This window comes from Somniosus microcephalus, chromosome 3, assembly GCF_052327205.1.
Source record: "Somniosus microcephalus isolate GS21.2 chromosome 3, FLI_Smic_1.0, whole genome shotgun sequence".
NCBI lineage: Eukaryota > Metazoa > Chordata > Chondrichthyes > Squaliformes > Somniosidae > Somniosus > Somniosus microcephalus.
The window spans coordinates 62747994-62769163 of record NC_140989.1 but is presented as its reverse complement, the minus strand read 5'-3'; the positions used below and the strand labels follow the sequence as shown (position 1 = coordinate 62769163).

Sequence of the window (21170 nt, the reverse complement as noted above, 5' to 3'; positions counted from 1 at the left end):
AGATTAGCGTGTAAAGTTAAGGCACATGGGATTGGGGGCAAGGTACTGACTTGGATGGAGAACTGGTTGGCAGACAGGAAGCAAAGAGTTGGAATAAACGGGTCTTTTTCCGAGTGGCAGGCAGTGACTAGTGGGGTACCGCAGGGATCGGTGCTAGGACCCCAGCTATTCACAATATATATTAATGATCTAGACAAGCGAACTCAATGTAATATCTCCAAGTTTGCAGATGACACAAAGCTGGGTGGGCGTGTGTGCTGTGAGGAGGATGCCGAGAAACTCCAGTATGATTTGGACAGGTTGGGTGATTGGGCCGATGCATGGCAGATGCAGTATAATGTGGATAAATGCGAGGTTATCCACTTTGGTGGCAAAAACAGGAAGGCAGATTATTATCTGAACGGCAATAGATTGGGAGAAGGGAAAGTGCAACGAGAGCTGGATGTCCTTGTGCACCAGTCGCTGAAGTTAAGCATGCAAGTGCAGCAGGCGGTTAAGAAGGCAAATGGTATGTTGGCCTTCATAGCGAGAGGATTCGAGTACAGGAGCAAGGATGACTTGCTGCAGTTGTACAGGGCCTTGGTGAGACCACACCTTGAGTATTGTGTGCAGTTTTGGTCGCCTTATCTGAGGAAGGATGTTCTTGCCATGGAGGGAGTGATGCGAAGTTTCACCAGACTGATACCTAGGGTGGCAGGAATGACGTATGAGGAGAGATTGGGTCGATTGGGCCTATATTCGCTGGAGTTTAGAAGAATGAGAGGGGATCTCATTGAAACTTAGAATTTTATAACAGGCCTGGACAGACTAGATGCAGGAATGAAGTTTCCGATGGCGGGGGAGTCCAGAATCAGGGGTCACAGTCTAAAGATAAGTAAGCCATTTAGGACTGAGATGAGGAATTTCTTCACCCAGAGAGTGGTGAACCTGTGGAATTCTCTACCACAAAAGGCAGTTGAGGCCAATTCATTAAATATATTCAAGAAGGAGTTAGATATATTTCTTAAGGCTCAAGGGATATGGGGAGAAAGTAGGGACCGGGTACTGAATTTGAATGATGATCAGCCATGATCGCATTAAATGGCGGAGCAGGCTCGAGGGGCTGAATGGCCTACTCCTGCTCCTATCTTCTATGTTTCTATATTCCATCACACTCCTGACTTGTGCCTTGTAGATGGTGGAAAGGCTTTGAGGTTTCAGGAGGCGAGACACTTGCTGCATAATACCCAGCCTCTGACCTGCTCTTGTTGCCACAGTATTTATGTGGCTGGTCCAGTTAAGTTTCTGGTCAATGGTGACTCCCAGGATATTGATGGTGGGGGATTTGGCGATGGTAATGCCGTTGAATGTCAAGAGGAGGTGGTTAGACACTCGCTTGTTGGAGATAGTCATTGCCTGGCACTTGGGTGGCGCGAATGTTACCTGCCACTTATCAGCCCAAGCCTGAATGTTGTCCAGGTCTTGCTGCATGCGGGCATGGATGGCTTCATTATCTGAGGAGTTGCGAATGGAACTGAACACTGTGCAGTTATCAGTGAACATCCCCATTTCTGACCTTATGATGGAGGGAAGGTCATTGATGAAGCAGCTGAAGATGGTTGGGATCTATAGCAGATGTGAATCTGGAAAACCTGAGTTGGAGAATTTATATCTTATCCATCTCTTTATCATAATATAATATAATATCAGGGTGGGCAGCTTGTCACAAATTTGCATTTTTTTGCAATTTGAAACATGAAATACGAATTGTCTTTGGTCAGCAAGTTCACTTAAAAATATATATATATAAATCTGCTGAACTTGAGTTACTTTACAGGGAGTAGCACTCTCTAGATCCTTTCCAATTTGTGCAGGTTGTGTCCGTTAATTCTGTCTCAGACTATTGGCTCTAAAAATTTCCCCTGGCCTGTAATTGCTGGTTTTATCCTTCTCCCCTTTTTTGAACAAGGATGCAGGATCAAAGAGACCCGAGGGTGTACATACACAAATCTTTGAAGGTGGCAGGACAAGTTGAGAAGACTGTTAAAAAAGCAATGGAATCCTTGGCATTATTGATAGAGGACTAGAGTACAAAAGCAAGGAAGTTGTGCTAAACCTTTATAAAACACTGGTTAGGCCTCAGCTGGATTATTGGGTTCAATTCTGGGCACCACACTTTAGGAAGGATGTCAAGGCCTTGGGGAGAGTGTAGAAGAGTTTTACCAGAATGGTACTAGGGATGAGGGACTTCAGTTATGTGGAGACTGGAGAAGCTGAGGTTGTTCTCCTTAGAGCAGAGAAGGTTAAGAGGAGATTTGATGGAGGTGTTCAAAATCATGAACGGTTGTGATCGACTAAGTAAGGAGAAACTGTTTCCAGTAGTAGAAGGGTTGGTAATCAGAGGACACAGATTTAAGGTGATAGACAAAAGAACCAGAGGCAACATGAGGAAATAAAATTTTGCACAGCGAGTTGTTGTGATCTGCAATGCACTGCCTGAAAGGGTGGAAGGAAATTCAATAATAACTTTCAAAAGGGAATTGGATAAATACTTGAAGGGAAAACATTTACAGATGGTTCTTTCAAAGAGCCAACACAGGCATGATGGGCCAAATGGCCGCCTCCTGTGCTGTATCATTCTATAATTGTATAACTTTCATTGTAGAAGGTCACTAGAGGAGCTAAACAAATATCAAAATAGTAACTACTCGGTGAGAATTTTTATGAAATTCTGTGCATTATATTGTGTACATTGCAAACCCAATTTTAATTCAGGGCACATTCGGGTCGCAGGATGGGCGGGAAGCCACCACAGAAAGTTTATTGTGAAGCCCAGGCCTGATTTGAATAGATTTGAATAGTTTTGATCTGTCTCCTATCCAAAACTGGTGCAGGAACTGTGCTGGGAGCCAGGTGTCACCGGGGTCCCAAAGGAACAGCCCCCACGTAAGTTAATGCTGGGAGGAGAGGTCTCCAAGGAGCTGGGAGGGAGTAGCAATGCCGGGGCTAAGGAGGCCCAAATACTCTTTGCGGGGCTCGGGGGAGTACTCTGCTCCCCCTGGCCTCACAAAGATTTCTATTCCTAACAAAAATGTAAAAAGAAACTTGCCATGGCCGCCCTACCGAATGCCACCAGATTGCACTAGTGGGGTTTGGCACTGTGCAGGCCTCACAATTCCAAGAGCTAAAATTGTGTTGCGGCACTGGTGACATCAGGCTGCAACTTCTGCATCTTAATTAGGCCACTGCCTGGCTGGGGCGGTCTGCCCTCCTGACCCCATTTAGCACTGAGTTAAAGAGGCGGTGAGTGGGAATATGTTGGGAACACAACGTAAACCCTTCCAGCCACCATTTTAACAACCCGTCTGACCCGTTCGTGCGGGCTAAAATCCATGCTTGTGGATTACTGCCACATAACATGCATATTTAATAAATACATCAAACTGGAGGTTAAAAAGTATTCAAAATAGTAAAATACCAAAGACCTTGTGCACTAAAGCTTGTTACAAGTAGCCTTGGCAAGCTGCTGCAGTGCATCCTCTAGATAGTACACACCGCAGCCACGGTTGCCTGTGTTGGAGGAAGTGGATGTTCAGGCCAATTTTTCTCAAACTGGGGTCCGCAGAGACTGACCAATTATTTGTTGGAGAAGATCTCTGGAAAAATTACAGACTGTAAAAATGAACCATAGAGAATCGGGGAGGAGACGGGATCAGAGTGTTCACGTTCGGGGTCCTTGTGTGGGAGGAGGCTGGTAATGCGGCGAAGGGCGACTGAAAAATAGAAAAGTTTCGTAGGGAAGTTGGTAAGTTTTAAAGTTCAACCAAGGGCAAGTCGCCATCATTCACCGCGAGTCTCCTGCTGGCTTCGTGCGGTCTGCTGAAAGGTTTTTATTTGCGCAAATTTTTCCCAAACCAGTTGCGTGAAATAATCTTGGACCATGAATTTCAGCGAGTTGCAGCCAGTACTGGGCCAAATCGAGCCGAAATCCCGTTACCGCAGCAGCACTGATTTATGTGCCAAATGTTCTGGAAAAGTTGCAGCGGTAGAGCAGGGGGCTGTTGGAGACCCAGAGCCCGGCAGTTGTTTTTTTGAGGGCAGAGGAGGTGAGTTCGGGTTCACATGTTACTGACTGGAGATGACAGGTTGCAGACTGGCTGAGCGCTGGAAATGCAAGGACTTGTTCCTGACCCGCTGGGAACGCCCTGACTGCGAAAAGAACAAGTTTGTTTGATGTGGATGTCGGCGGACGGGTGTGAAGCAGACAATCCCAATCACTCAAGCAGCTGTGTGTTTTTGGAGGGGGGTTTTTTGTCTTGAGTTTTTAATTTCACTTCTTTAACATTGAATTAAAATTGAAGCTTTTGCTCATTTTAATTTTTTTTTAAAATAGTCCATAATTAAAATTTGTAGATGAGCAGTAGTTTTTAGGATGGGACTTAAAATTAATGTAACAAGTAGGAAAGTTAACAGCAGGCACAGCTTTAAATAAATTGTCAAACATCACACTAAGGATAGACAGACTCTGCAGTGAAAAGCAGGCACACCAATCTCACTGATATCTGTAAGTAAATACCTGTTTTCTTAAAAGCATTAATAAAACACTCTTTACATGCAGCACTTACATATTAATATTGTGTAGTATTATAATTTAGATGGGGGTTCTGTGATTATTAATCAATTTGAAAAGGGGTCCTTCAACCAAAAAAATTTGAGAACCACCGGTTTAGGTCACTATCTCAATGATTTATTCATATAGTACTGATACAACAGGGATTAGCTGATCTTTTCTAATCTTAAATGAACATGTCTCTGAAACTGTGAGGACTTTTATTTTTCATTTATTGCAAAGTTTTTTGCGGGTGCTGTGTAAAGTCTATTGGAGTGCCCATGCTGAGCACTGTGCTTGTAGCTCCAATTGGCAACTGGTGGCAGCAAAAATGCTGTTGCTGGATGTGTGCACCAAAGGAATGTGAAATTGTAGAAAAACAGTGCAAATAGCAGAAAATTACAGCTAGAAACACTAGCTGTTGAATCACAATGATCCTCTCACTGTGCGATTGACTTACAAGTAAATTAGTATTTTCCAAGAGATCAGCACAAACCTGTGGAACGGTTTTGGTTCAAACTGAAAAGGAGCTTTGCTTCAGGCATTTGTTTTATTGACTTCAATTCATTCAGGATTGGCAATTTAACTCCTCGAATTAACATATTGCAGCTGGAGCCAAAATTCGCAGTTGCAGCTACCTAAGAAAGACTAAAACTCAGCATATTATATGATATGTATGCAGAATATGTTAAGATATTTAATACTGTTTTGGCCAATTTCTTGCAGCCTTGCAGTTCATCCAGACAAAATCAAGATTGCAACAGGACAGATAGCTGGAGTAGATAAAGATGGAAGAGTAAGTACTGATATACTTTTAAAAATATTGTACAGAATGTGGTACAATCAAACTGCTTGGTACCACCAGTATTTCGATGACATGCTCAGTTTTAAAGTATAACCTCCATTATCTGCCCTAATGGAGGTGATCCTCTGGTGGATAATCGAGTCCTCACATTTTGGTTTTGCATGTATGGTTCAGCCATACTCTGAGCATATGAATGAAAACAAGTACAATACAATGGTAAATTGAATTTAACCTTTCTTGAACTGTAAGGTTTTCTTGGACTGAGATTAATTTATGTCAGAAAGGAGGAGGCTGGTGGAGCTGTTCAATGAGACATTGTCATTCACAAGGCTTTGCCCATGAATATTCTGAGCAATTGTGGAAGAGGATAATTGCGGTGCAAATAATGCAGGTTTCTTTGTATAGTGAAAAAATCGCTGAAGAACTTACTGCTGAAGAAAGCCCTCTTCCCCATTTGTTCAGTTTCTGCATACAAATAAGAATTGTCATTATCCTGAGGGGGGCTGGGGGCAGGAAGGATTGGAGTAAACCAGCTGGAGGACCTACTTTTAATTATACTTCCAACTCTTTCTCTTAACCAGGAGCAGTGTTGATTGTTTTCTGTATCTATTTATTGTGTCGTGTGTCCCCACCCCCCACTGTTCTGTTGTAAATATTCTAGGAATTTAATATTTCTACCTGCTCAACATTGCTGTCTCTGCCCATACCCTAGCCCCTCCAACACTGAAACCCTTATCCATACTTTAGTCAATTGGTTCTGATTTCCTCCTTTCTGACCTCACATTATCCATTTGCTGCAAACTCCAACTTATGCAAAACGCAGCCGTCTACAGGAAACTTTCTGGTATCCGGCATGGACGGGACCGATGTGTTGCCGGTTCATCAACAATTCCGGATAACCGAACGCTATAGTTAAAACATACGGAGCTTCTGAGCTCCGTATCTAGCAACAAACCCTGTTGCTTAGCAACAGCTTCAAAACAATCAGCACCGCTTGCAAGCGTCTCTGTAGCTTAGCAACAGCTTCAGTTAGACGCTTGCACAGCCAGAAATGAGTTTTTAAAAAAAAGTAACAAAAGTAAAAAAAAGTTACCTGAACCGACTCCTGAATTTTGCCGGTTAACCGACATTTCCGGTTATTTAGTGGTCGGTTAATCGAAAGTTTCCTGTATATGCTGACTGACTCTCCCATTATCCCTGTCCTCGCTAACCTATATTAGCTCTCTGTACCTCACCATGTAAAATGTAAACTCCTCATCCTTGCTTTCAAATTCCTCCATGGCCTTGCTCCATTCTAACTCTACAAACTCCTCCAGCTTCGTATTCCCAGTGTGTAAATTAGTTTGACATTATTTCTGCCTATGCTGAAATACTGACCTATCAAGTCTTATTAATTTGGCTTTCAAATGTAATCTTACGTACATGTAACTCTGAAAAATAATTGCAGTTTTTTATGTTTAATAAGGTTCCTAATGTTTCCCATTCTTTTGAACATGAATCTCATTTTCTTAAATTACATTTTCTTGCTAATTTTCTTCTGCTCTCAATCGCCTCCCGTCAGAGTTTTGTGCCGTCCCCTCCCAATCTTCTGTGACTCTTGTATGAAATTTGATTGTGAGTGTCGGTATGCTGTTCATTTGCAGTGGGCGTGCAGCCACCACGCTTGATTTGTATTCTTGCCTTGTGGGCACTTCTAGCACGGTTGCTGCCGAGCAGTCAGGAGCAGGAATCCTCCCTACCACAAAGATTTTGAAGTTAATTGTAGTGCTCCTAAGCTGTCATGCCCAAGATCAGCTAACTCAGCACAGACAGGGGATCATGCTGGGACCATCTTGGTCTATGATTCAGTTACTCACTGGATAAACTTGCTGAGCTATTAGGGAAACGATGTAATATTTCAAAATGGAGTTTTAAAAAAAATTACATTTTCAAGAGATCATGGAGAAATTGGGTGAGTAGCGCCACCTGTTAGCACCTAAAGAGGCAGTCAGTGGCTGTAGCGCCACTGGCTGCGTCTCCCGCGATATTCAGTAGGGGCGCTAATGGTGGCATTAGGCATTTGCGCTGCGCCGCCACCGATGACGTTATCGGTGTGCGCAGCGCCCCATTCGTGCCCCGTTCGCGATATTTGGTAGCGAACACCGCAGTTGCGCCGCTCGCTACCCGCGCCTGGTTCACGGGGCCTTACTGTGCCGGCAGCGGCGCAAGTTAAGGTGGAGGTGCGGGGCGGCCGCCTGCCAGCACCTCCGTCCCCGGCCTCCTAACCCCCCCCCCCCCCGCGGCATTGCCGGCTGTTTCCCGAGAGCCCGGCACTTCTCCTTGGTGCTGGGCTCATTTGCCAGCACTCGCGATCGGGGCTCACGCCGTTGCAGGCACCTCCCCCTTAACAGTGGGAGGAAGGCCTGCAGTACCGCAGTGTGCCATGCCGCAGCGTGTGGCGCTGCGGCACGTTGCGCTGCGATAATCAGTTTCAGCACCCTAAGAGGGACGCGGAGCACCTCGAGCCTCGCCCCATGTCCCTCGAGCGGCACTGAAACTGAATTTCTGGCGATCGGTATCACTCCAATCGCTGCGCTAAATCCTGCGCTCAGGCGACTTTTGCGCCACTTTGGCGCCCCAACCCAATTTCTAGGCCCATGGGTACAGGGTATATGTCATGAAGCCATTATACATTTAGCTTACACAGCTTAATAGTAATGTGTCATTTGACTGTGAAAATATATTTCCATTAAATAAGCAATGGTTCATAGAATGCTCTTCAGATCAAAACACAAGCTTTGTAATTATTTAAATTCAGCCCTTACAGCCTCATGTGCGAGTATGGGATTCGGTTAGCCTAGCAACACTACAGATAATTGGTCTTGGAACTTTTGAACGTGGAGTTGGTTCATTGGCCTTCTCAAAAGCTGTAAGTATGAAAGCAATATTGCACTTAATAATTGATTGCAGTATACTTTACATTTGTATTACCAGTGCCAATTGCTTCTGGGGTTGAACAGCTTTTGCTTTGAATATTTGCTGATTTGGAAAAGAGAACTTGAGAGTGCTCTCAAAGTTTCTCCCATGAACCCCAGCTCAAACTTCTAAAGCTTGTGCTGGCTGATTTATTGGTACAGAAACTGTCACTTCAGAAAATATAATAATTTATTTCTCTTGATGAATGCACATACCTGTGTGTTTGAAGGTATTGGTTACTTTGACTCTGAAATTATGTAACACAGAAAATTTGAAACCATGCATTTTGCCAGTGATTCATTCTTTACAATGTTTGTTCTGCATATCCAGACTTGATGTACAGTAAAAGTGCTGTAAGTTGAAAACTGGTCCAATTTTTTTAGTTCACCCAGACTGTTGATACCTTGTTTATGCTGTAGAGCCAGATTGAAAAATGCCTCCGTACATTCATAGACAGAAATTCCTGTTGGTGTAATCCCTTACCTGAAATGCTTTAACAAAAAAAAGAAAGACTTGCATTTATATAGCGCCTTTCACAACCACAGGACGTCCCAAAGCACTTTACAGTCAATGAAGTACTTTTGAAGTGTAGTCACTGTTGTAATGTAGGAAATGCGGCAGCCAATTTGCAAACAACAAGCTCACACAAATGGCAATGTGTTAATAACCAGATAATCTGTTTGTGAATTTGATTGAGGGATAAATATTGGCCAGGACTGCAGGGATAACTCCCCTGCTCTTCCTCGAAATAGTGCCATGGGTTCTTTTACGTCCACCTGGGAGCGCAGACGGAGCCTCTGTTTAACGTCTCATCCGAAAGACGGCACCTCCAACAGTGCAGCACTCCCTCACTACTGCACTAGAGTGTCAGCCTAGATTTATGTGCTGAAGTCTCTGGAGTGGGACTCAGACGCGAGAGTGCTACGCACTGAGCCTTGGCTGACACCGTATGTAGTCAGAAGGGAGATTGCCAAAAAAGCCCCATAATGATTCAGTGGACACTGAGCCATACAGAGCAGGAAGATCTAGGCTTTCGATCCTGGCTTGGTGCTGCCCTAGTTGATCTCGACCTTGGGAATGGAGGTACCAAAATTGACTCCTGGGTTAGTGAAGGGAAAAAGCAGCCAAGGTTCTTCCTCCTGATAGTGACCCAATGACCCCTGCTGAATATTCTCACATTTGTGATGTTAAGCATCCTGACAGCAAATTTAAATTAAATAATATTGGGTAAGCTAAATCAGAGGGTTTTGAACAAAATAAAAGCAAAATACCGTAGATGCTGGAAATCTGAAATAAAAACAGAAAATGCTGGAAATACTTAGCAGGTCAGGCAGCATCTGTGGAGAGAGAAATAGAGTTAACGTTTCAGGTTGATGACCTATCTGACAAAGGGTCATCGACCTGAAACGTTAACTCTGTTTCTCTCTCCCACAGACGCTGCCTGACCTGCTGAGTATTTCCGACATTTTCTGTTTTTATTTCAGAGGGTTTTGAAATTGGCAATAAGAAATACTGCCGCAGTGTAATTTACAGGCATGGATACTGGTTAATTCAATTTCATCGCTGATTGTCGTGTATTTTGCAAATGATCCAGAAACTATCATGTAGAAGCATTCTACAAACCATGCACTACAATTAGAAAGTTATATGAAAAACTGGTCTCAAGAGTTGAAGGAAGTCTAACGGTGCCATCTAAATAGGCCCGGTGAGAATTGGTTGGCAGTAACATCACAGAAGGCACTTGACACTAGGAAGAAATAAACTATTGTGATTTTGAATTTCCACATAGCATTTCCTCACAACAATAACTTGCATTTATATAGCACCTTTAACATAGTTAAACTTCCCAAAGCGTGTATTCAAACAAAATTTGTCATTGAGCCACATAAGGGGATATTAGGATGAGTGACCAAAAGCTTGGTCAAAGACACAAAAGGCTGGTTGTGTATATGTAAACAATGGAATATGTGACTTAAAGGTGAAATACAACACACTGTAGCACTATTTTCATATTTGAATAAGCTGGATGTTAAGACCAGTAATATCAGACCTCTTGTTCTGTACTGAATGTATCTGTATATTCAATTTGTCTAAATGCCTTTTAATGTTACAAGCTTTTGTAAGGGTAAAATTTTGTTCATGTGTTTTTTGTTAAACACCTTAGGATTCAGGTACTCATTTGTGTGTAGTGGATGACTCCAATGAGCACATGCTAACTGTATGGGAGTGGCAGAAAAAATCCAAAGTTGCTGAAATAAAGGTATGTGTGTGAGCTACACAGAAATAAACATACTTTAGCTTCCTTGTTTTATAGTGCAAATCACAAAGTTGCTAATTTAAGTGAATGAAATATTCACATAGTTGCAGTTTAATATATCTGTGAAAGTTTAGGAAATTAGTGCTGAAATACTGCATAATACAGAGAAGCATTAAAAGTGGAAGTACCTTCAAGATCCAAAAGTTGCTAATTTTGTACTCTCTCTTAGTTCACAGAATGTGCTAATCAGTAACTATCTAGGTTGTTGGACAAGAGAACCACTATAGTAGTAAAGTTTTGAAAACTGTGCTCATGCTATCTTATCTCCAATTTAAGAAACAGAAGAATCCGCATGGGGGTCACGGGACATCATTGTTCACAAACTAAATTGGGCAGCTCTTTCAAAAAGCCGGCACAGACACAATGAGCTGAATGGCCTCATTCTGTGCTGTACGATTCTATGCCACAAAATTCAGAGTCTCAGTGAGGTTGGCAAATAGAAAAATTCACATTGATACAATAAGGCATGCTCTACTGAGGTGGGGCAAGGTAGAGCTATTCCATTTCCTAGAACATGACATCCTTCACCTTCAATTTAAAAAAAAAAAATCTAAATAAATTGTTGTAAATAATGCTCATTATTTCTCCTGTTGTACAATATGTTGTTAAGAGTTAAAACTTGAAGTAAAACAATACCTGCTGTGGAGAAGTATTTTCAAACTAATATGGTCCCCATTGTGTAATCAGTGAGGAAAAATTGGAACTTTAGAAGTGATGTACTTAGAGGATACTTGGCTGATACTATGTTGAATAGGAACTGACCTCCAGGATCAGGAAAGATGTTGATCTGCAATCAATGCCGTAACTCATCAAAAATGGGTCCTTTCTAACTGGGAGAGATCAGACTGATTTTTACCCTAAGAAAGACAACATATTTGTCACCAATTATTTTGAAAATTAGAAGGGAGCACTAGATTTAAAATTCTTTCCCACATAGGATCATCATTCTGTTTATGTGACTAAGAAGAAAAAGTACATTTTATTTTTATTTGCACATGGTTAATGCAATGCTTTTGTGTTTTTTTTGGACAGAGTACCAATGAGTCAGTGCTTGCTGCTGATTTTCACCCTACAGACCCCAACACAATAGTAACTTGTGGCAAATCACATGTCTTTTTCTGGACATGGAATGGAAACTCACTTGCTAGAAAACAGGGTATTTTTGGGGTAAGTTTTGATATGTCCCAACTGAGCACTAAGAGAATACTGTGTTCCATGCTATCTTATCTCCAAGCTTAGAAACAAAAGAATCCTGCAAGTGAAAACTAAATTGTGTAAATCCCCAACAGGGGCCACAGGACATAACTGTTGACAAACTAACACAAAATTCAGAATTTTGGTGAGGATGGGAAATAAAATGATTCACATTGATATTATAAGGCATGCTCTTCTGAGCTGGAGCAAAGTAGGGGAAGGCCCTCTGTGTAGCTGGAGTCCTTGCTGTTCACAGTACGTGGAAAAAGCTATTCCATTTCCTAGAACGTGACATCCTTCACCTTCAATTTTTAAAAAAAAACCTAAATAAAATGCTGTAAATAATAGTTGTTATTCCTTCTGCTATACAATAAGTTGTTAAGAGTTAAAACTTGAATCAACAACCATTCTGAGTTTGGATGTAATTTTCCCATCACAGTTTGACTGGATACATCTGTACTGCACCCATGTTGATTTTCAGAAACTGAGCTTTCGATTGGCTGAAAAACTTAATTTTGCAACTGACTTTTAGCCTCTGAAAACCCTTTGGGGAAATAACTTGCTTTAACTGCCAAAATAATAAAGTTCTTTATTACACTTTAAGAAGAATTATTTTCACAAAATCAAAATGCTACAATAATCATGAACCTATTCAACTCTAGTTTAACCACTTTCCCATCAGACAGACAAACACATTCTGTTAAAGGTATCCAAAATATTTAAAGCCAGTCTTGAGTTTCAAAGTAAAATTCTAAAAACACCCATTCTAGGCACCAAAGTTTCATGCAATGTTGTTATTAAAAGCTGGATGTCCTTGCACTCATCGAGGCAATACTGGCAGAAATACAACAAAGGTCTAGCCGTTGGCCCTTCATTCATCATGATACTTCTACAACTGTCAATCTGCTCAAACACACTATTGTCTCCACTTTTTATGCCCTTGTCCCCAGCAAAACCCTTACTTTCTCCACCCTAGTTGTTCCCTATGATATAGCCACCATCCTATCCAAATGGCATAGACTTGAGTGTATCTGGCTGGACTACATCAAGTACTATTGGGCCTTGCTGTCCTCTGGCAACACTACTCAATATTCCAGGATTATCCTGGAGAGCATTGGTAGCCCCCGGCATCATCTTTCCTCTCCCAACCATTGTCCTCTCTACCCTATTGCTCAATAACTAGTGTGAGGAGCTCACGAACTTCTTTGTCACTAATATCAAGATCGTCTGTTCAGCTGCCTCTGCCGCACCCTCCCCTTCCCCTTACCTACCAAGCCAAGCCTTTCCCAAGGCTCCCCCTACCCTAGCCCTGAATCCACATCTTTCTCTAGTTTTTCTCCTATCTCCCCTCATGCCCTCTCTGAGCTCATCTTGTCCATGAGACCCACCTCGCACTTCCTTGACTCCATTCCTGCACCGTTATCTCTGGTGTCCCCCAAGGATCTATCCTTGGCCCCTTCTTATTTCTCGTCTACATGCTGCCCCTTGGCGACGACATCCGACAACACAGCGCCAGTTTCCATATGTATGCTGAAGATACCCAGCTCTACCTCACCACCTCTCTCGACCCCCTCCACTGTCTCTAAACTGTCAGACTGCTTGTCCAACACCCAGTATTGGATGAGCAGAAATTTCCCCCAACTAAATATTGGGAACTCCAAAGCCATTGTCTTTGGTCCCTGCCACAAACTCCGTTCCCTAGCCACCGACTCCATCCCCCTCCCTGTCCTAACTCGCACCAAGTTCCACTCGCCCATCTCCCCTGTATTTGCAGGCCTATATTGGCTCCCAGTTAAGCAACGCCTCAATTTTAAAATTCTCATCCTTGTTTTCAAATCCCTCCATGACCTCGCCCCTCCCTATCTCTCTAATCTCCTCCAGCCCTACAACAACAACAACCACCCCTCAAAATCTCTGTGCTCTGGCAATTCTGGCCTCTTGAGCATCACAATCACTCCACCATTGGCGGCCGTGCCTTCAGCTGCCTAGGTCCTAAACTCTGGAATTCTCTCCCTAAACCTCTCCGCCTCTCTTCCCTTCTTTAAGATGCTCCTTGAAACCTACCTCCTCATCTGCCCTAATATCTCCTTATGTGGCTCGGTGTCAAATTTTGTTTAACGCTCCTGTAATGTGCCTTGGAACATTTTACTACGTTAAAGGCACTATATAAATGCAACTTGTTGTTGTAGTCCCCTGAGCTTTCATCCTCTTCCTCATTTACATGCAGCCCCTTAGTGACATCATGTGAAGACATGAGGTCAGGTTCCACTTACACATGGATGACCCTCAGCTCTACCTTTCTCCACCTGTCTTGACCACTTCACTGCCTCTGTGCTGTCAAACTGCTTGTCTGACATGGAGTCCTGGATGAGCTACAATTTCCTCCAGTTAAACTCTGGGAAGACTGACGCCATTGTCTTCAGCCCATACTACAAATTTCATACCCTCGCCACTCTATCCCCATCCCTGATCAATGTCTCAGATCGAACCCAAACCAGATCCAAATCCTACTCACCCATCACCCCAGTCCTCACTAATGTACATTGGCTCTTGAAACCTACCTCCTCAAATTTAAAATTCTCATTATTGTCTTTTAATCTCTTCATGGCCTTGCCCCTCCCTATCTCTATAACCACCTCCAGCTCTACAACCCTCTGAGAACTGTGTTCCTCTAATTCTGGCCTCTTGTGCATCCACCACTCCCTTCGCCCCACCATTGGCAGCTGTGCCTACAGCTGTTTTGGGCCTGAGCTCTGGAGTTTCTCGCCTAAAGCAGTTTACAGTTACCCCATAACAGCATTCATCTTTGGTAGGAAGAATAGAAAAACAGAGAATATTTTTTAAATGGGGAGAAACTTTTAAACGTTGGTGTTCAGAGAGATTTAGGAGTCCTCGTACTGGAAACGCAGAAAGTTAGCATGCAATTCGGAAGGCAAATGGCATGTTGGCCTTTATTGCAAGGGGGTTGGAGTACAAGAGTAAGGAAGTCTTACTGCAATTGTACTGGGCTCTGGTGAGACCACACCTGGAGTACTGTGCACAGTTTTGGTCTCCTTATCTGAGGAAGGGCATATTTGCCTTAGAGGCGGTGCAACAAAGGTTCACTAGATTGATCCCTGGGATGAGAAGGTTGTCCTATGAGGAGAGATTGAGTAGATTGGGCCTATACTCTCTCGAGTTTAGAAGAATGAGAGGTGATCTCATTAAAACATATAAGGTTCTGAGAGGGATTGACAGGGTAGATGCTGAGAGGTTGTTTCCCCTGGCTGGAGAGTCTAGAACTAGGGGGCATAGTCTCAGGATAAGGGGTAGGCCATTTAAGACTGAGATGAGGAATTTCTTTACTCATAGGGTTGTGAATCTTTGGAATTCTCTATCCTAAAGGGCTGTGGATGCTGAGTCGTTGAGTATATTCAAGGCTGCGATATGGATAGATTTTTGGGGGGCAAAATTGGGTCGTGCCCCCTTTGGGGTGCTAACTTTGCCGTGGCGCTACTTTTAGCGCCCCAAAAAGGTTAGCGACCCCCGCACCCGAAATTCACTGGTAGCGCCCCAAGAGGGAGGCAGGGTGCTATTGGAAGCGCCCTGCCTCCCTCTTGGGGCGTTGCGAGTGAATATCGCGGTGCTATTTGCCGCAGTGCCACGGTACTGCAGGTCTTCCTCCCCTTATTAAAGGGGAGGGGGGCCTAGCGCAGCGCAACCCAGGGCCCAGCTGAGCCACCAGGAATTGGAGTGCCAGCAAAAGAGTCCGGCACTCGAGAGGAGTGCCGGGCTCACTGAGCGCAGCCAGCACGCTGCCGGGGGGGGGCTTCACAGGAGGCCGGGGACTGCAACGGGGGCAGGTGCTGGCAGGCTGCCAGCAACAAAAAGGGCCACCCAGCACCTCCCCTTTAATTTGCGCTGCCCTGGCCGCAGGTAGGCCCCCCCAACCCTATTGGACATGACGTCCGGCGGTAAGTCAGGGGGCGCTACCGAAGATTGTGGCCGGGGCGCTGCCCACAGCGATCACGTCATCGCCGGAGGCGCAGCAACGCAGGGCGCTAGCGGTTACCGCCGCCACTAACCTCCCGCTGAATTTTGCGGTAGGCATTAGTGGCACTGCGCCCGGACGCCCTCTTAGAGCGCTAAAGGGAGGCACAAATCAACGGACTTTTTTCCTCCAGGACTCTAGGGGAATCGAGGAATATGGGGATCGGGCGGGGAAGTGGAGTTGAGGTTAAAGATCAGTCGTGATCTTATTGAATGGCGGAGTAGGCTCGAAGGGCCGTATAGCCTACTCCTGCTCCTGATTCTTATGTTCTTACATTCTCAACAGCCTCTTGAACGATTTGAGTTTTTCCCCTTAGGAAGTACTTCTTTGCCCAAACAAGAATAATACCTGCAATGGTCTTCCAAGTAGGATAATAGAGGCAAAGACTCTGGAATCATTCAAGAAGCAATTGAACGGTGTGATTTGGTAACCATTGTTTTCTCTGAAAGATGAGCCAAAGGGGGTGAATTACATTACTCACCTGTACTCATCTTTGTGAACTGCAAATAAATCTGATTCCAAGTGTTTTTAAATTATTTTTTCTCTTCCTAATAAACATTCTGCCATCAATGCTGTTTTGTAGTCAGCCAATTTGGAGGTATGCATCTGTCAGCCTTCAATTTCCAACTCTGCACATTCTCTCGTGTCTTGGCTGAGAACTTCAAATCTTGGCTAATGAAAGGAGACAAGTTTTGAAGTCAGTCCAGGTTGGGATTTTTTTAATATGTTATTTTCCAGGTGATTGCATTTGGTTTTTAACTGGTAGTTATTGGTTTAGGAGTCCATTGTTGCTGATACTTTCTAGTTTGTATATTTTCAAGTTTCCTGCTGTAAGACATTGTTGATATTTCCTCCTATATTAAAGAGCCACAAGTAGTGTTTTCACAGAATTTTGTTTTTTAGAAGAATAACTGGTGAACATATTTTAAATGAAATTGTAGAAAATTTATGTATTACCCTAAATACTACCAAGAATAAAGTGAAATTGTCAAACAAACTTTAAAGGATGGCACACCAACAGTATTATGCAGGTTCATCCACCTAACTTCCTGGTCTTCAGCTAGGCTGTTTAAGAGAGGCAGTAAGCTGATGTTGAGATGCTACCACAGGGTGAGGGAACATTGGGGTATGAGCCAATTATCTATGTTCTTGGACATCTAACTTTCAAGAGGAGCTGTAGAACTAAATGTGGCATCAGACAATAAACCAACGCACAACTAGAATAAAACCACAGAAAACGCTGGAAACACTCAGCAGGCCAGGCAGCATCTGTGGAGAGAGAAACTGAGTTAACGTTTCAGGTCTGGGACCCTTCATCAGAACTGGAAAAAGCTGGAGATGTAACAGATATTAAGCAGGTGCAGAGACAGGGTGGGAGGGGAGGAAGGAATTGAAGGAACATACTGTGCTTAGGTAAGAGGCAGGAAAGATAAAACATTGCAAATGGGAATGGCAAAATCATACAGCATGAAAAAAGTTAATGTTTTTATCTTTCAGAAATATGAAAAGCCAAAATTTGTACAGTGTTTAGCATTTTTGGAGAATGGTGATGTTCTAACTGGAGATTCTGGAGGGATTATGCTCATTTGGAATAGAACTACTGTGGAATCTGCACAGGGGAAAGGACCCAAAGGTAAGTGCAGTTTTTTTAAAAATCTCGATTTCAAAGCAGCACAAGTATATCTGTAATGGAATAACTATTTGTAGTTGGTTATATTTACCTTTAGGCATAGCACGTCTAATGGTTAAAACAAAACGCTTTCAAAGGAAGACTTGCAATAAACTAAAGCTTGTAAACAGTTAAAATGAGATTTATTAAACGTTTTTAAAATCTACATTTTAATGGCCAATTACATGCACAGTCATGACAAAGTTGGCTTCATCACCAAAGATTTAATTCTGATACAGTTTGACAATGCATACACAACATTATTTGTATTACACATACTTTCTGTAAGAAAGTTTACAGTTCTTGAACTCCACTATTCTGTTTCTTAACAGTTTCATAATGTGTATGTTAGGTTTATCATAGAATTATAGAAAGTTACAGCACTGAGGGAGGCCATTCGGCCCATCTTGTCCGTGCTGGCCAACAAAGAGCTATCTACCCCAATCCCACTTTTCAGCACTTGATCCATAGCCTTGTAGGTTACGGCACTTCAAGTGCATATCCAAGTACTTTTTAAAGGTGACTAGGGTTTCTGCCTCTACTACCCTTTTAGGCAGTGAGTTCCAGACCCCCACCACCCTTTGGGTGAAAAAATTTCTCCTCAAATCCCCTTTAAACCTCCGACCAATTACTTTAAATCTGTGCCCCCTGGTTATTGACCCTTCACAAATTAAATTACAAATGATGTCCCATTCCAAAATGCTCAAATTATATGAACTTAAAAACTTAAGTGCTACCAAATATCTTTGTGTAATCAATTCACAAATTATGTGCATTTATAACAGGGGAGTATCTGGTAATTCCTGTGTACTTTTAGAAGCTATTTATCTTGTTTGGTTTTGAACTTGTGGCAAACTTCTGGTACAGGCAGTACTTCTGGGACCTGAGTTCAAGTTCTGTCGATTATACGTGAAATGCTTCTGGGTACTCTTCAGCCTCTAGGTGCCTGTGTATAACACAAAACTACCCAGAATGTAGCAGGAGGTAGCATTGTTGTCACTTTTGTGGTGTATGTAACCGTTCCACCTTTAAGAGAACTATTTTAAGAGTTGCACTACTTTATCTTGGCTGCTGTATACTGTAATACCGGTGGTGACCACACCGGTATATAAGTGCTGTGTAATGATTTATTGGGCAGTTCCGCCCTGACCTTCGACTAGTAAAGACCTGTTAAAATTTACTCTTGTGGTCTGTGTAGTAATTCTCATTATAACACACAGACTTAACAACTTTCATTTAAAAATTGCAATGTTGACTGATTTGGGAGATGGAAATATACTGGTGCGGTGGGTATGCCGTTCTGAGTTTAGGGTTAAGGTTTAACGTTGGGCCAGAAGAGGAGCTTTACACTATTATACCTGATCTGGGAGTATCTGATGTTAACATTGAGTACCATATATTAGGTTTGTTAGCAAAATTGAAGCCCATGGGATAAAAGAGCAGAAGCAGCATGGATACAAAATTGGCTAAGGGATAGAAAACAGATTTGTGGTGAATGGCTGTTTTCTGGACTGGAGGTATACAGTGATGTTCCCCAGAGTTCAGTACTAGAACCACTGCTGTTTTTGATATACATTAATGACTTGCACTTGGGGGTACAGGGCGCAATTTTGAAATTTGCAGGTGACACGAAACTTGTAAGTGTAATAAACAGTGAGGAATAGATAAGGGAGAACCAGTGGATGTGGTGTATTTGGACTTTCAGAAGGCTTTCGATAAAGTCCCACATAAGAGATTAGCGTGTAAAGTTAAGGCACATGGGATTGGGGGTAAGGTACTGTCTTGGATAGAGAACTGGTTGGCAGACCGGAAGCAAAGAGTTGGAATAAACGGGTCTTTTTCCGAGTGGCAGGCAGTGACTAGTGGGGTACCGCAGGGATCGGTCCTAGGACCCCAGCTATTCACAATATATATTAATGATCTAGACGAGGGAACTAGATGTAATATCTCCAAGTTTGCAGATGACACAAAGCTGGGTGGGCATGTGTGCTGTGAGGAGGATGCCGAGAAACTCCAGTATGATTTGGACAGTTTGGATGATTGGGCAGATGCAGTATAATGTGGATAAATGCGAGGTTATCCACTTTGGTGGCAAAAACAGGAAGGCAGATTATTATCTGAATGGCAATAGATTGGGAGAAGGGGAAGTGCAACGAGACCTGGGTGTCCTTGTGCACCAGTCGCTGAAGGTAAGCATGCAGGTGCAGCAGGCGGGTAAGAAGGCAAATGGTATGTTGGCCTTCGTAGCGAGAGGGTTCGAGTACAGGAACAAGGATGTCTTGCTGCAGTTGTACAGGGCCTTGGTGAGACCACACCTTGAGTATTGTGTGCAGTTTTGGTCGCCTTATCTGAGGAAGGATGTTCTTGCCATGGAGGGAGTGCAGCGAAGATTCACCAGACTGATACCTGGGATGGCAGGAATGACGTATGAGGAGAGATTGGGTCGATTGGGCTTGTACTCGCTGGAGTTTAGAAGAATGAGCGGGGATCTCATTGAAACTTATAAAATTCTAACAGGACTAGACAGACTAGATGTAGGAAGGATGTTCCCGAAGGCCGGGGAGCCCAGAACCAGGGGTCATAGTCTAAGGATAATGGGTAAGCCATTTAGGACTGATGAGGAATTTCTTCACCCAGAGAGTGGTGAACCTGTGGAATTCTCTACCACAGAAGGCAGTGGAGGCCAATTCATTAAATATATTCAAGAAGGAGTTAGATATATTTCTTAAGGCTAAAGGGATATGGGGAGAAGGCAGGAACAGGGTACTGAATTTGGATGATCAGCCATGATCTCATTGAATGGCGGAGCAGGCTCGAGGGGCCGAATGGCCTGCTCCTGCTCCTATCTTCTATGTTTCTAGGAAGATAGTAATAGACTTCAAGAGGACATAGACAGGCTGGTGAAATGGACAGACACATGGCAGATGGAATTCAATGCAGAAAAGTGAGAGATGATGCATTTTGGTAGGAAGAATGTGAAGACAGAATACAAACTAAATGAGAGAGTTTTTTTTATTCGTTTCTGGGATGTGGGTGTCGCTGACAAGGCCAGCATTTATTGCCCATCCCTAATTGCCCTCGAGAAGGTGGTGGTGAGCCCCGCCTTGAACCGCTGCAGTCCGTGTGGTGAAGGTGCTCCCACAGTGCTGCTAGGTAGGGTGTTCCAGGATTTTGACCCAGCGATGATGAAGGATAGACGATATACTTCTAAGTCAGGATGGAGGGGAACTTGGAGGTGGGGGTGTTCCCATGCGCCTGCTGCCCTTGTCCTTCTAGGTGGAAGAGGTTGCGGGTTTGGGAGGTGCTGCTGAAGAAGCCTTGGCAAGTTGCTGCAGTGCATCTCGTAGATGGTAAACACTGCAGCCACGGTATGCTGGTAGTGGAGGGAGTGAATGTTTAGGGTGGAGGATGGGGTGCCAATCAACCAAGCTGCTTTGTCCTGAATGGTGTCGAGCTTCCTGAGTGTTGTCGGAGCTGCACTCATCCAGGCAAGTGGAGAGTATTCCATCACATGCCTTACTTGTGCCTTGTAGATGGTGGAAAGGTTTTGGGGAGTCAGGAGGTGAGACACTCGCCGCAGAATACCTAGCCTTTGGGGCACAAGTCTTCAGC

At 43.5% G+C, this 21170-nt stretch overlaps 1 protein-coding gene across 14 annotated transcripts in view; it reads left to right on the top strand.

Annotated features, from left to right (window-relative positions):
- eml4 (EMAP like 4) overlaps nucleotides 1-21170 on the top strand; it is a 334770-nt gene that overhangs the window by 247331 nt on the left and 66269 nt on the right. For all 14 annotated transcript variants that reach the window (XM_085980750.1, XM_085980748.1, XM_085980747.1 and 11 more), the window contains 5 exons: nucleotides 5315-5384; nucleotides 8191-8301; nucleotides 10513-10608; nucleotides 11698-11832; nucleotides 17387-17522. In XM_085980750.1, the coding sequence (XP_085836876.1) occupies nucleotides 5315-5384; nucleotides 8191-8301; nucleotides 10513-10608; nucleotides 11698-11832; nucleotides 17387-17522 (548 nt within the window). The remainder of the gene's footprint in view (nucleotides 1-5314; nucleotides 5385-8190; nucleotides 8302-10512; nucleotides 10609-11697; nucleotides 11833-17386; nucleotides 17523-21170) is intronic.